The sequence below is a fragment of the Macrosteles quadrilineatus genome, unplaced genomic scaffold (genome assembly GCF_028750875.1).
Source record: "Macrosteles quadrilineatus isolate MER2022 unplaced genomic scaffold, UCM_ALF_1.0 Scaffold_4__1_contigs__length_99947679, whole genome shotgun sequence".
Lineage (NCBI taxonomy): Eukaryota > Metazoa > Arthropoda > Insecta > Hemiptera > Cicadellidae > Macrosteles > Macrosteles quadrilineatus.
This window is the reverse complement of record NW_026542597.1, coordinates 91,955,412-91,971,442: the sequence shown is the minus strand read 5'-3', so window position 1 is coordinate 91,971,442 and position 16,031 is coordinate 91,955,412. Positions and strand designations below refer to the sequence as shown.

General features: G+C 36.2%; 1 protein-coding gene across 1 annotated transcript in view; it reads right to left on the bottom strand.

Annotated features, from left to right (window-relative positions):
• The window catches only part of LOC128993145 (uncharacterized), an 83,564-nt gene extending 69,990 nt beyond the window's left edge, over positions 1-13,574 (bottom strand). Inside the window, exons 1-10 of the mRNA XM_054416903.1 lie at positions 13,543-13,574; positions 12,908-13,116; positions 11,179-11,349; positions 10,680-10,825; positions 5,234-5,404; positions 4,825-5,035; positions 4,560-4,675; positions 4,379-4,452; positions 2,965-3,410; positions 972-1,251 (exon numbers count right to left, since the gene is read on the bottom strand). Coding sequence (XP_054272878.1) covers positions 972-1,251; positions 2,965-3,410; positions 4,379-4,452; positions 4,560-4,675; positions 4,825-5,035; positions 5,234-5,404; positions 10,680-10,825; positions 11,179-11,349; positions 12,908-13,116; positions 13,543-13,574 — 1,856 coding nt within the window. The remainder of the gene's footprint in view (positions 1-971; positions 1,252-2,964; positions 3,411-4,378; positions 4,453-4,559; positions 4,676-4,824; positions 5,036-5,233; positions 5,405-10,679; positions 10,826-11,178; positions 11,350-12,907; positions 13,117-13,542) is intronic.
• Positions 13,575-16,031: the final 2,457 nt, after the last annotated feature.

Genomic DNA, 16,031 nt, shown 5'->3' with positions numbered 1-16,031 from the left:
TTATTATACCTTTTCGTTTTCTTAAAAGTCCATTACGAATTATCTTAATTTAATATCTCAACTCGAGTCTTGACCCGCCAGTTCCTGCCTGCCAGTGACTAGCGGTGGCGATCGTTTATTTTATTTTAATTAATTAGTTTCGAAATTACTATTTCTCCGTTCGCTTAACAAAGAATTATCGCGTCTAAATTATATCTCGTTTTCACCGTTTTAATACCCCGAGACTGGTCGTCTTAGTTCTAAACCCCGTCTTTGGCGGGTGAAAGAATCAAGTCTTGGGAGCAGCTGATTTGAACAATCAAACAGCTACGAATATTAATGTTAAATCTATTTTAAATCATCCCACGATAAATTCCCCGTTCAATCATATTAATTAGGCCCGACGACTCTGTAGGAATTACTTTTACCTTATATTCGATTTTATATTATTTACCAACGACTTTAGCCAGATAGTTCACAGTTTATTACGAGTATTTAAATCACATTGGCTAAGATTGAATACTCGTCAGTCCTACAGAGTCAGTATAAAAGTTAGGCAAAATTCTCCAAAACACGTTAGCGAAGGTGAGGATGAAATAGCTCCTACTGAGCGTCTGCAGGATTTCCTGAGCGCTTCTAGAGCTCTGAGCCTTCGATTAAATTTAAATAAATTGATCAGTCAAAGCCGTGGCACCTTCGTATCGACCCCTGGATTTTTCTCGGCTCCTTCTGAGCACTCCGGGGAAGAAATTTGAGTGTGGCCAGTTCTAGGGGTAGGCCTAGCCTGACTTGGTGAATACTAGTTTATTCCCCCCTAGAATTTTGCGTCACAATTTACCTCATAAAATATCATAGTTAGTCCCACTGCTTGCCAAAGATTAATGGAGGAAGTAGGTGTCAAATTGCTGATAGGTTTATTAAAAATTGTGTTTATCTGGTTAGAAATTATGTGTCATAAATGACTCACAAACTCCAAAAAATCAATTTATTACCTGATTAACTCAGCAGTGCCAGCCAAACAGCAGACGATTGTTGGGAATTTGCTGGCAAAGTCTGGGGTGCTATAGTTGTCATCTTGATAGAAGAAGGGGTCCACGAGGCTGGTAACACATAAGCTTTGTTCGTTGACTGGTAATGTCGTCAGCATTGCACACACCTTGTCTATCTCAACATGAGCTTGTTTGACCACAGCCAGCCTCCAATCTAGGCTGAGACTGCCACACAACACCATCACCATCAGACCTTCCAGCGAGTGGCTCTTCACACCAGGATCTGTCAACAAATGAAACATTGGTGGTTCCGACAAAACTAATGATGAAGCTTTGCCAAGATTCGAGAATGCTTACAAAGTGTGCTTACACTGCACTCTACTCTAGATTACGTTTCTAAACTGTCCTGGATTGATTGGTGTAACTACATCAATATACTTCCACGGATCTCAGTAATCATATCCATGTCTTCGAAATGAAATGAAATGAAATAATATTTATTTCCCATAAATTATATACATATAATTACATTGTATTTTTTTTACTTAAAATATAATACAGCAAACATTACAACTAGATACACATTACAACTTCCCGTCCGTCTATACATTTCCTGTCTCATGGTAGTGTAACTTTCAGCTGCCGATGCATCAATCGTAGAGAGAGACAGAAGACAATCTACAAGCTATGAACTTTTTGACATCCGCACATCAAGTCCACGTGGACTGTCTTAACCAATCAGAGAAGAATAACCAACGATCACACCCTCTGATTGGCTGTCTCTCTAGGTGGACAGGGGGATGTCTATTCCAACAAAAACCAAGAGAGGACAGTCTCCAGGAAGTCTTCGGTCCGGTCACCGCGTTCGGGAGTCGAAGTTTTCGGCCGCGAGTGATTCGCGAAGTGAAGTGTTATTTTACCATGGCCTGTTGCCTTTAAAGGCAGATTAAAAATTTGTTTGGTGAAGTGTCCAGTGCATCAAACTCATGAAGTATGTCAATTTTATAATTATTTAAACTAAAATGTAAGCCCAGCTCGCTTACTCAGAAATAAATAATATAAGGCTTTAGAACTTAGATTTCCAAATTTTAATTCAAATCTATTCAATTTACTTTCTTGAATTTGAACGATAATATTACTTTATTATTTTGTTTTACATTTTTAATTTTATTAAACTCCAATTTCCAATTTATTTGTTAGGATAAAGTATAATTTAGCTTATTAATTTGACTATTCACTGTGCTGGTTCATTTCCCCTTGTTTAACTGTATTAGACTTATATATTATCATTGTATTTTGTTTGGTTGAGTTTATCTTCTCCTCTTTTAATTAAATTGTAAATTCTTTGAGTAACTCTAGTTTTATTCTCAGACCCGGCCCTCACGCAATAGCCAAGCGACTACATTAACTTATCACCTATTTACTATTAATACAAAATAACAACAATGAGTTACATTGGCAATGCAGACATAAAAATTGCATTACACTACTTACAAACCTGTTTCATCTAAAGGATATGTTTCTATGACTAAGAAAATTTAAGCTCTATATAATGTAGGCCTAATATTCAATGCCAATTAAATTTCTCTGTGAAAAGTTATACTTTTTACCGTCAATCCTTGTAGGAAAAATATTCTTCAACCGATTTTTTTTATGAAATTGAAATTTGCTGGTATAGGTTTTTTAAATATATCCCTAGAGGAATTAGAAATTAAAAAAAAGTTCAAAACAAAACAAAACCATTTCTCAATTAACATGGCCAATTATTCTCTTGACAAATTTTTCCAACTCTCTCAAGAATGCTAGACATTAAGAAAACATAGGCCTATCTATATAGAGAGTTGTATTTTTTTTAATTTATATTTTAATTTATAATAATTGTACTCTTTGACGCTATTCAAATGCTGTATTATGTATACTTCTCAATGAATAAAGAAATTTATACTGAAATTGCATGTTTGTTTCTCAAAGTACAGAACAAAATTAATTTACCAACCATCAAGAAAAATTTGTAGATTCGCCATGACTCGATACGGTGACAGGTCGACCAGAGGCAGTTGAGCTCCGATATTTTTGTTGAGCCATGGAATTGACAGAAATGCCAAAAGACTGTTCGCTTCTCGCAAATCAATCATGGACATGTCGCCAAGTGATGCAAGATACTTTGATGTTTTAGCAACTTCCAGATATATAACATTAAGATCTATTTCCCGTATAAGTTTGTTCCATTTTACGTAGAAGTTGTTTCCAAAAAACACCAATGACGAGGAGGACTGACTCAGCTGAAGAGAGATGTTAGAAGCACTGAGAGCAACAGCAGATAGTAGTTTTGTAAGTTTTACAACATTTGCAGCAGACTGTCCTCCGTTAATAATGTTTTCTACAGCTTTTGCAGCAATATCCAACACAGATTTCCACAAACTACTGATTTCCCAGCACTCCCTGCAACAACAACAAAAAACAAACAACTATACCAATGTAAAATAAAATTATTTTGGAATCCACAATCTACTTTCAAGTCAGTATCTTTTGACGAATATGAAAAAGTCTTAGGATTGTCTAAGATTGGTTCAGGTCTTGAAAAATAAACAACATTTTATTGTAATGCTGTAGGGGCCAAGGGCCTAGATTTGATGGACTATTTCTGGGATGTTGATGGGAAAGGCTTACCTGAATGGGAAAGAGTCCCCAGGATGGTTCAAGGAACACAGATTTCAAACTGTAGAGTGAGCATGTGCCAATTGTTGCCCGAAAGTTACTTTCCGAACACTTTTCTTCATCTACAAACATAAGTCTTCCCAACTCAGACATTCCTTAGTTTAATATGCGTTAGGTAATGGTTAAAATATTCCAGTTTGGTGAAATTTAAGTGTACTTTTTGTGGTAAGACTATTTCTTAAATGTATGCATAGTTGTGTATTTACAGTGCACAGCTTTCAAAATGAATTTCAACCCCAATGAACTACAATTATCTTAAGAAATTGTTTGTAATTTAAAAGCACATTGGTGAACCAGTGTATTAAGTATTTAAACTATTGCAACAAAATAAGTGTCGGTTTAAATTGATAAGTCCATCATAGGCTGAGTATTTTTTTTTCAAAACTTTAGAATTAGGTACTTGCTGTAAAGATTGTACCAATTAGGATGGCTTTTAGGGAGTGTAGTACGGGAGAGACAGTACCTAAACTTCCCCCACCACTTTACTCCATTTTGAATATGAATATTAAATAAGATCTAATGACAATTTTTTTAATGGCTGAGAAAAAAAAAACGATGGTGGTGGGGAAGGGTCCAAATATGCATGTGCATCTCGCTTTAATGATTCAATCTCTACCTAATTTATTGTTAAGTATTGATTGAAGTGCAAAAATACTGTAAAATATATTATAAAATAAATCTTAAAAACTTACCGACTCTTTTCTGGATTATTTAAGTGAGGATGTACATCATTCCACACAAGGGCCTGGACAATAGTTAGAATATCCTGCAATCAAATTTTGCAATAAAATCCTCTTGAATTGAGAAAGGTTTGAGTTGAAATTCCTAAACTACTGGTTAGTCACAAACATCTTACAGGGAAATCATACTTACAGGGAAATTGGAGGCATGATCCAAAACTGCTTGTACTTTCTTTTTTATATCAACAGACATTGGACATATCTTGAACAGCAACACTATCAGCTTACAGTAACTTCTTGACGAAACTCCTGTTAATCATAAATTATCATCAGTTAACATTTATCTGTGTTTAATACACTGTCCTAAAAAATAATACAACAACCTTCATGGAAGATTTTCAAAAAACAAAATCAATATTTGAAAACCACTGATGTTAAAGTTTGCATTTACTTCTCACCTGCAAACAAAACCACCTTCTTAGGGTCTAGCAGGGCAACAAGTCCGAGGTAGAGGCGGGACAAAGCTCTCTTATCAGCCGCACTGACGTGGGAGAGAGCAGCTTCACAAAAGGTGTCAGTCGATACAAGCATCGCCTTCCCAGCTTCCCCACTCCAGCCAGCTGTACCACTCAACCTGACATTCAGTAGCTCACATAGGTTGTATACCATCTGGAAATGTTTGTACTTTTAGTAGGCATACTTTCTACAAATATTATCTCTGTTGAAAATAGTTTTTTGAGGAAAAACCACAACTTAAGAATATACAGTATTAAGGAAGAAGGAACGAATACAACCGACCCTCAAATACTACATAAATTCTATACTAATCTTGCCTAGAAAATTATTTACCAAAATGTTAGTACTTACTAAGGAGGTTCGGGGGAATCCGTCGCACTTTATGTTGACACTGATGGAATCCAGTGCTGCCAACCAAACTTGTCTGTCCGAGTCTCCCAGTAGTGCCAACAATGCAGACCAATAATCAAACATGCCCGTGGGGTGACAAGACGCCAACATACCCGTGTGGCTTCTCACCACCTGATGACAAACAATCAAATCAATTTATTCACAAATAAAACCATTGCATAGATTGTACAACAAACAATCTGAATATAAACTAAATAGTGAGAGTGAGAGAGAGAACTTGAAAATAGTAGGTTACCGGTACTTCTTTGGATTGCAAAGACGGACTCTACAGGAAAATCCTATTTTCAGATCCAATTGGTTTCTACATTGGCTAGTTCGATCACCGCCCTTTGTACAATACCTCACTAATTCGTCACCGAAGGGACCATGCGCATGTCCAGAATGTCAGAAAGGGTGGATTATAAAAGAAGCTTATTTGGAATAACCCCTAAAATTGAAACTATAAAATTATGTACCTGAAGATACAGGGTGGCTGAAAAATAACTTGCACACCCCCCCCCCCCCCCACCTTAAATTTTCATCCATTTGAGATGTTCGAAATTGGTTTGCGCCAACCTTCTTAGATATGAGGGGCTAGAATAATTATGGTAAATTTTGAAAACTTTGCCCTTAAGGGGTAGCTCAAAAGTTTCAAATGACAAGTATAGTCGAGTTTGGTATTATTTTACAGGTCTTGACGAAACGAAACAAATTGACATAAAGAAAACAAAAATTGCCCTACTAATAACAAAATGGTGCCCTAAAACGTATCAAATCCAAATAACCATGAGGTTGGCTGAAAATTAACTTGCAACCCCCTTTTACCTTTTTAACTATTTGAGATATTTGAAATCGGTTTGCAGCAACCTGTTTCGATATGAAGGACTACAAAAATTATGGTAAATTTTTAAAATTTTGCCCTTAGGGGTAGTGGGGGTCCGGTAGCTTAAAATTTTCAAACAGGAAGTATGGTCGAGTTTGGTATCATTTTAGAGGTCTTGATATAACTAAACAATTAACATAAAGAAAATAGAAATCAGACCATTAATAACAAAATGGCAGCTAAAAATGAATAAGACAATGGTTATTAAAAGTAATTTTTAACTGCCATTTTGTTTTTAGTTGTAATAAAGTATGTGGATGAAATAAACCCCCCAAGAAACCAAGACCTGTACCACTACAACACCCGTCATGGCTCCAAATTTGCCCTACCAGTTCACCGAACAACTCTTACCTCTTTGTTATTAGTGGACCGATTTTTGTTTTCTTTATGTCATTGTTTTGTTTTGTCAGGACCTGTAAAATGATACCAAACTCGACTATACTTGTCATTTGAAAATTTTCAGCTACCTCCTACCCCCGCTACCCCCTAATTTACCATAATTATTGTAGCCCCTCATATCTAAGAAGGTTGCCGCAAACCGATTTCAAATATCTCAAATAGTTGAAAAGTTGAGGGGGGTGCAAGTTACTTTTCAGCCACCCTGTATATTGCTGTTAGCTCATATATCACACAATGATAAAAAAATTACATCACAAAACACATCATTGGTTATCAGGTTTATTACATTGAAAGAAATCAGTAATGTTTTGCTAATCAGAGAGAGAGAGAGAGATACTTTATTAGGTACCTAATAACATTTTTTTGCAGCAATACATATAAAGTACTCCCGCTGCAGCAAACCTGCCGACTAATCGAAATTCCATTAGCCTAGTTTGATTTTCAATTAATCTACTAATTTACCATTTATGTTTAACGAGTACCTAGGTTAAGCTGCTATAGGGAAACTACTAAAGTGTATTTTTTTATACTAGGTGGCGTCCGCAGAGGCATCCACAAAATTGAGCGGAGTCATCAAGGGTTAATATTATATTGTTTTTGTAATACTGCAGTAAAAACAATCGTATGTAGCAGTAAAAGTCGCATTTTTACTCTTTAGGGAGTAAAAATCGTTTTTAGCCTCTATGGAGTAAAAATCAGCTGTTTTCAACTTGTTTGTAAATGTCTATTGTAAACTATTGCATGTATCAAAATATGTATCGATTCGTGCTTCGTAATAGTTTTAACCTACAGTCTACAGTCTCTTCCCATAGCATTTTAGAATTGTGGATAAATTTATCCATTCCCACACTCAACACTGCTCACCTTTACTACTTCCTTCACCACCCCTACACATGGACCTGTTTTCCCCTCTTCCCATAGCCTTTAAGGATTGCAGATACATTAATGTAATTGTCAAAGACAGTTCCCACACTCTGCACTGCAAGCCTTACTACTTCATTCGCCATTTCCAACGTCATAGACCTGTTTCCTTTCCTTCTCATAACATTTAAGTATTAGATACATTAAATTTATCTAACTGCCCAAACGGTTCCCCCACTCTGCACTGCCAGCCTTTACTACTTCTTTCACCACTTCCTACGTCGAGGGGCCTCTTTCCATGCCTTCTCATAGCATTTTAGGATTGAAGATACATTAATCTAACTGCCACAGACGGTTCCCACATTATGCTCATACTTTACTATTTCCTAAGCCATTTCCTACATCGTGTACCTGTTTGCATCACTTTCCGTAGCATTTTAGTATTTTAGATACGTTAATTCAATTGACACAAAATTGACCACACTCCGCACTGCTAGCCTTTACTACTTCTTTCACCATTTTCTATGTCGTGGACATGTTTCCATCCCTTCTCATAGCATTTTAGAATTGCTGGTACATTAATCTAACTGCTACAAACGGTTTCCAGTTCCCACACTCTACACTGCTCACCTTACTACTTTCTTCACCTCTTCTTACGTCGCGGACCTGTTTCCCTCCCTTTCCATAGCATTTTAGGATTGCAGATACCTTAATCTAATCGTCATAAACAGTTCCCACACTCCGAACAACTCGACTTTACTATTTCCTTCACCACTTCCTACGTCACGGACCTTATTCCCTCCCTTTCCATAGCATTTTAGGATTGCAGATACCTTAATCTAATCGTCATAAACAGTTCCCACACTCTAGACAGCTCGCCTCTACTACTTCCTTCACCACTTCCTACGTCACGGCCCTGTTTCCCTCCCTTTCCGTAGCATTTTAGGATTGCAGGTAACTTAACCTAATCGTCATAAACAGTTCCCACACTCCGAAAAACTTGCTTTTACTACTTCCTTCACCACTTCCTACGTCACTGACCTGTTTTCCTCCCTTCCCATAGCATTTTAGATTTATAGATACCTTATTCAATTGTCATAAACAGTTTCCACACTCCGGACAGCTCGCCTTGACTACTTCCTTCACCACTTCCTACGTCGCGGGCCTGTTTTCCTCCCTTCCCATAGCATTTTAAGATTGCAAATACCTTAATCTAATGGTCATAAACAGATCCCATACACCGAACAGCTCGACTTTACTACTTCCTTCATCACATCCTACGTCGCGGACCTGTTTCCTTCCCTTCCAATAGCATTTTAGGATTGCAGATACCTAAATCTAATCGTCATAAACAGTTCCCACACTCCGGACAGTTCGCCTTGACTATTTCCTTCACTTCTCCTACGTCCCGGACCTCAAGCTAGTGTCGCCATTTGATTATATTTATGATCTATACCGTTTCTGTTCTAATATCTGTAGAATAATGCTATCAGCTATTTTTTATCTACTGCATTCAAAAGTCAACAGCTGATCAAATGTCTTTGTTTATGTGTCAAATACTGCTTCCATAAGGATTACATTGAAACTTTGAGACCCAGTGGGGCGGATTCCTGAGAGACTTTTTTAACGCCATGTAGATGTTGGCACTCACCGATATGGTCTTTATCACCATGCAAAATTTGAAAACGATTGATTCAGCCGTCTAGGAGGAGTTTGCGTATTACGAAATGCATAAGAGTCGACGTATAAGAGCTTCGCTCAAAAAAAATATCAATAGCTTAGTATGAAATAAATAAATCCCCCAAGTTCGATCAAAATATATCTATAAACAAGCCAGCTACAACATTCTCCATAATCTATATATTAATAGGCAAGCATGTTTCTTTAAAACCTTTTTTCTCAGCTCGTGTGCATCGCAGGGAAAATCTACGCATACTGTTGGAAAGATATTTTCCTGTAGATGTGCAGAATGCCTTTATAAATTAAAATAGGCTCAAAAATAAGCAGAGAAAATTTATTTAAAATTTTGAATAAATTAACATGGATCATATGGGTTGCCATGCTGGTGACGAAATAACAACGAAATATAAACAGAAAATAAAAACAAATGGAAGAAACTCCAATCACATGTTTTATTCACAGTGTGGTGTGAAATAGAGAAGTCTGTACATTGCATATAATTTGGTCGAGTTTCGACCACTGGACGACCTCTAGTAATATTTAACATATGAGAATTTTAAATTAAAATTTTTTTGAATTTTCTCCTTAAAAAATCACCGTACAAAAACCCTTGGTGACTTTGATATACTAGCCTAAATTATTTGTTTTTTTTTTAAGTCTTTAAAAACGTTTGGAGAAAAATTGATAAATGTCCTGTTTTAAGGGAAAAAATGAGGAAACCCCATTAGAGTAGTATAAAATGCTTATTACAGTAATACTCCAGCTTTATGTTTGCAATGGGGGAGGACGTAGTTTGAAAAAATTTGCTTTTTTAAATTTACGGTATACTAGTATATTATACATCTACCATAGCCATTATTTTCTACCACTTCACCTAAACAATAGAAAAACTAATTTTTAAAAATTTGTGAAAAATCACAAATTATTCATGAAATTGTTTTTAATTTTGTTTTTAATAAACATAACTGTAAACTATCCTACTTTGACATTACGTATGTCACATTTTTCATTGTGTATCACAGTTTTTTGTAGCTGCTTATAGTTCAAATAAGCTGTTATCATCAATGCAATAAAAATAATAATACTGCACTCCGTTGGTAAATCTTATAACTCATTGTGTATCACAGTTTTTTGTAGCTGCTTATAGTTCAAATAAGCTGTTATCATCAATGCAATAAAAATAATAATACTGCACTCCGTTGGTAAATCTTATAACTTTTTAATGCTTTTGCATATCATAGAACCAACTTTTTTTGTTGAAACAGCAGCTGACTAAATTCATTAATTCCCTTAAAATATGAATACTTATAAGGTTAACACGGGGAATGAAATGTTAACACGAAATGAAAAAGTACATCGGTACCAGGCCTAGGTCTTACCATGAGACCTACGGTAATAGCTACTTCCCTATAGGGAAAAACCTACCTATAGATAGGGAAATTCGCTAAAATAAAAAACATCAAATGGGTCACAGTGACCTGTGTGTCCCACAAAGAATTACATTTTTAAGATCCATCCAAACATCTAGTTCTATTTTTTTAACAAATCTGCACAAGAGGATAATATAATGAAATCACACTTGACCTTGAGAAGATGAGTAAGGAGAACAGCACACGCACGTCTGCTGCGCAAGATGAACTTGTCAAGAGGAGGTTGACTATCAACACCAGCTTTGCGGAACCAGACAAACTCAAATGGAACTTCTTCTTTACTTCGAGATTCCACCAAGTCTGTAAGATAGAAGTGATGAAGAGTTAAAAGTATCAAACCGGAACCAATAAATTTAAAAAATAGGTCTGCAACTTTAGAGTTTATATTATTATTACTGTAGAGCCACGGTTATCTGAGCTCTCGCTAACCAAGTTATGGTTTAACTCTCTGTTACGAGTCACAACAAAGGTTTTGTTGTCTGAGGTACGAAACTTAACTGCTTGTCATCTAAACGTATACAACTAACACAGCCATATGACTATTTAGTGTCTATTTATGCCATCAGCTTTTTTTAAGTTTTGAAAGGGAGAGGCCCAAACCCGAGTATTGTTACAATCTAACATCAACCTTTGTTAACCTTTGGGTGACTAACCTTTGATTGCTACCAAATATTCCGATAGTATGATGGAAAACATGTGTTGGTTCCTGTAAGCCAACGACTCTATGATCAAGATCTGCCAGTCTACCAGCTGAGTTTGTTGAGATTCCAATGACTCTAAGGTGGTGGCTCGGGCAATCTGGGCCAGAAGCCATGTTGTAAATCCTGCAAATGACATGAATTGAATAAGCACTACATATGACAATAACCTAAAAAACTTATGTATAGTAATTGTTAACAAAACTATAGTAAACATTCGTTAATTTAGGTTCAGTGTTCTCCATTTAAGTGAAAATCTGGATTAAATACTTTTGTAACATTTATGTAAAGAATCTGTGTGACTGGCTTGATACTAATTGAATTGGTTCAGCATGTCTGAGGAATAAGTTAATGGAAGAGTGGTAAGGATGCGGAGGATTGGGACATGGAAATAGATATTAATAATAACTATGAGGTTGAGAAAATTAGGAAGGACTGTTAACAGTGTTAACTGTCTATTTTAAAAGAAAGTTGTTACCCTGAGGTTGATCATGCCCATTGCCGTTAACACCTTAAGCCAGCTTTTCATGAGCTGTGATTTAAGTAATTTATAACAAGTAAATCTTTTAACTAACCCACTACCTGAATATGTAAGAATTGCATTTACAAGATTACTAATTGATGAAATAACAGTGTAAAATGGAAACTGATAGAAGAAAGGTAATTTAGCAATGAATTAATCGAATTGACAGCACATAATCATTGAACAACTTAGAACCATGTGAATTTAGACTTTGCTTCCACAAGCTGATTTCAGCTTCTCTTAAGGAGAAGACCCACATTTTAAATTGGAAAACCTACATCCTAATACCTGCTAATTCCTCCCCGGCAACCCCTAACTGAACTTACTATTTTATGATTTGAATTTGGATTCCCTGATAATTAATGCAATTACTTCTTATGTTTAATTTGGAGCTGTCAGCAAGGTTTTCGGGTCGGTGATATCCAGTCCTAGCAAAGGCAAACGAGAGAGATTTCTCGTATGCTCGTCGTTCTTACCTCTATTGCCGTTGGCAGCTGATATGCTTTGGCCAGTAAGTAAGTTATTGCTCGCGCGCTGAGTATATAAAAGTATATAAGAGTATATAAAAGTGACGTGCACGGCACACTTTTAATACAAAGAAACACAGTGGTAGGTACTTCAGGACTGTTCAGTAACTTAAAATCCATTGGTGGTTTTGAACTTGAGACTTCCGGAACTGGAATATTAGTGGGATCTGGATTCAGTAGGGTTTACTGTTATTTCTTTAAAATGAACAACCGTACAGATATTTAAGTTACCATGTTAAAATTATACTCTTGGATGGAATTGACATTAAACTGATTGTTTGCTAAAAATGAAAGGGACATTATAAAACTCTTTTGTCTTGTGGCAGTATTTCAGCATCACCATTCACCACTATAATCTTAAAAACGTTGCTTCAATAAAACAAATAATGTCACCATCCATAACCTCCGAGTTTGGTACCTAGTGGATATGTGGATATGTTTATCAAACAGATCAAAATGGTTGAAGGAATAAACAAAACAAAGATATCAGTGAGCAAGTGATGTGATATTAAACGATTGTGAATATGAACCTAATCTAATCCATCCTGATCTAATGCACAATTGTAATTACCCTTTAACATTTTTATTTCAAAACATTTTACAGTCTATAATTGCAAAAAACAAAGACAATTACCAATGTAGTGAGGTAGTTTTGCTTCATACTCCGCCGGAGGGCCGAGTTTAGGAGGCACATAATACTCGTGATGGTTTTTACAAGGCTGAATTATTTGATCCAGTTGTGGCACAATCTTTGTACCATTATTTAAAAGTGCACTTATGGAGTTGTGAAGGATGTTCCAGAATTCCACAGGTAGTGGAGGATTTGGATCTTGTGTCAACATTCTGAAATAAAATAGTTTGATTAAAAAATATAAGTTTTACCTTTTCCAACAGCGTTTTAATTTAAGGTTAAGACCTTTAAGCATTACAATGCCATCATCGGACAAGCAAAAGATTCAGCTGAAGCAGCAACGTCACGATCAAAACATATAATTTCTGTTGTTTTTTGCCTCCCGATCACAAATTTAAATTAATCTAGAGGTTAAAATACCTTTAATCCGTCAATGTGATCAAATGTCACCGATGAGCGGCAACCGGTTTCAGCCCAGCTGTGGGGCCATCATCAGGCGATGAAGGAACATAAATGTCACTCCGAAGAGGTCGTCATAAAGTCTATAAATACGTCACGAGAAACAAAAACACATAGATACATTATTTACAAACACACGTGTGGCCACAAATTAACTGCGCGGCGGACGGTACGCGTACATTAAGTTGCTAGTCCAGTCTTCAGTTTTCATAATGACTACTTAGTAGTCGAAACTAGTCAACGGAAGTTCAACTGAGGAATTGTGGACATCAAGGTAGCCCTGTTACCTGATTGCGCCTTCGTAACCTGTTATAATTCATTTCCAATTCCGGAAGGCTTCATGAATAAAAGTAAAAAGTAAGTCCTAATCAAAACCTGGGTAAGGCTACCCGAAAGATAGTTACTTTAATATTTAGGGCCTAACCAGGGCCGGATTTCCCAATGTAGCCCGGGCTTCCGGGCCTATGGGCGGAAGCTCCAAGAGGGCGCACGGCCGAGGAAAAATTTTTTTTTTTTAATCTGAAAATAAAATAAGTAGCCGTAGCTTAACATATTTTACGAAATGATAAAAAAACAAAAAAAAAACTCTTGACAATAAAGCATTATAATTTTGAAATTCATTGGAAGAAATAACTGTTAGAAAATGTAACTATTTTTCAATATTGTCCATAAATTCTGTTACAACATTGGTTAAGTTATATTATATGGGAGTAGGCTGTAGGGTTGTTGTTGGGAATTTGTTAAGGCTAACCAAGACAATTCTTCAAAAAACTTGCAATGATAAAATTCTGATGAGGAGTGGTGTTCAAGCAATTAACAAAGGCCTAAGTTATAGGCATGATATAGGCTAGTTAAAAAAATAAAGATTTGTAGGAAAGAAACTGTGACTGTACTAGGCCTAGGGGGCGAAAAACTATTTGGGCCTAGGGGTGCCAAAATGCTAAATCCGGCCCTGGGCCTACCTAACTTATGACTTGTCATTTGGAAAATTAGAGGAACCATTCACTATGGCATGGGTAGTTGGCAACCACTGTGAATTAATCTTCAAAAAACAATTATTGTCAATTAAGTTTCTTACCTATTTTAATAAGATTTTGAGTTTACAGTTGTTGATTTTAAGATTAGGCCTAAAGTTGTTAACTAACTATAAGGTCTAGTAGATCTTGGCCTACCTTGTCTCTAGTCCATAACTTCCTGATAGCAACAATTATGTTGTAATACAACCATAAACATTTAGCATGGAAAATATGAAACAAAGCTAATAAAAACCAATATGAAAGTTATATAATCTTAACAATTTCCCTTTGCTTCCCTTCTTCTCTTGTTTGTGCTAGTGTCTAAGTAATCGTCGTCCGTCAGCTACTTCTACTTCACACACAACACAACATGACAACAAGCGAACAAGCAACAAGTCACAATACAACAACACAACAACACAAAGTCCTCCGCCAAAAATTGAAATTTTAAAACAATAACAAACAAAGTTCATAGAGGATACGCGTCCGGTAACCGGGCGTGGATAAGGCGTACGGCAATGACGTCATGGGGTTGCGGGAACCTGGAACGCCTTTACTACAACAATACCATCACCAACCATCGGTGGTCGTGGTGTAGTGGATAAGATGCTCGGCTGATATGCAAGAGGTCCAGGGTTCGAGTCCCATTGGTGACATTAACTTTTTGTCGAAGATTTTGCATTGAATACCATTTATTCTTAACTGTACATCTTTAATTAGAATTTTTGGCATTTATAATTTTCTAATAGAGAAAGAATTTAACCTTAATTCGATTTTTTCATTATCAGCAAGTTTGGTTGGTTAGGTTAGGTTATGACAGTAATTGCCGGACGTCTAATCCACGTCCGGTTACCGGACGCGTATCCTCTGCCAACAAAGTTACCAAGTCAGCTGTACTCGACGTTCTGTACCCACAGTCATCTCGGTTGGCGCATGCGCGCGCACAAAGTTCTTGGAACATTTACCCAGGTAACTGTTGCTTCTGATGAGTATTAGCATAGATCAAACATACGTATTAAACAAACAACATAGGTTTGATCATAGATTAAACATACTCCCTTAGTATGTTTAAGGATTGATCAAACATAGGTATTAGCATAGATAAAACATACTCCTTTAGTAGATTTCTCATCCTAATGGAAGACAATTTTATTGTTAGTTCTGTACGGTTTATGTAGAGGTCGTGTTTTGTTTACAATTTGTTTCCCGTTAATTCAGTCATTTAAAACCTCGTTTAACCAAATAATACGATATAATCATAAACAATAAATTGTCCCCTAGTTATTTATCCACACAGTAAAGCACAAATCAAGAAATTAACCCCAAAATAATAGAAACAAAATTTCGTCGACACTAGCGCCCAGTGTGGCGTACATTAACTAGACACGAAAAACGAGCTTCAAAATTTACAATGGGATGAGAAGTCTACTTGTAATAGCTACTCACAGCTTTCAGCTGTAACTGTGTCATTAATTCCTTGAATTAATATGGTTACAGTTAACAGCTGCTGTACCAATTAAGTACGTTATATGGGATTTAAATAATAAAATAAATTTAACTTGGACTCAGACTGGACATTATAAACTACGAAAACGGAAAAATAAACGGTATCCGCATTCTGACACCTACTTTTTCCCATTTTCAAGAAAATC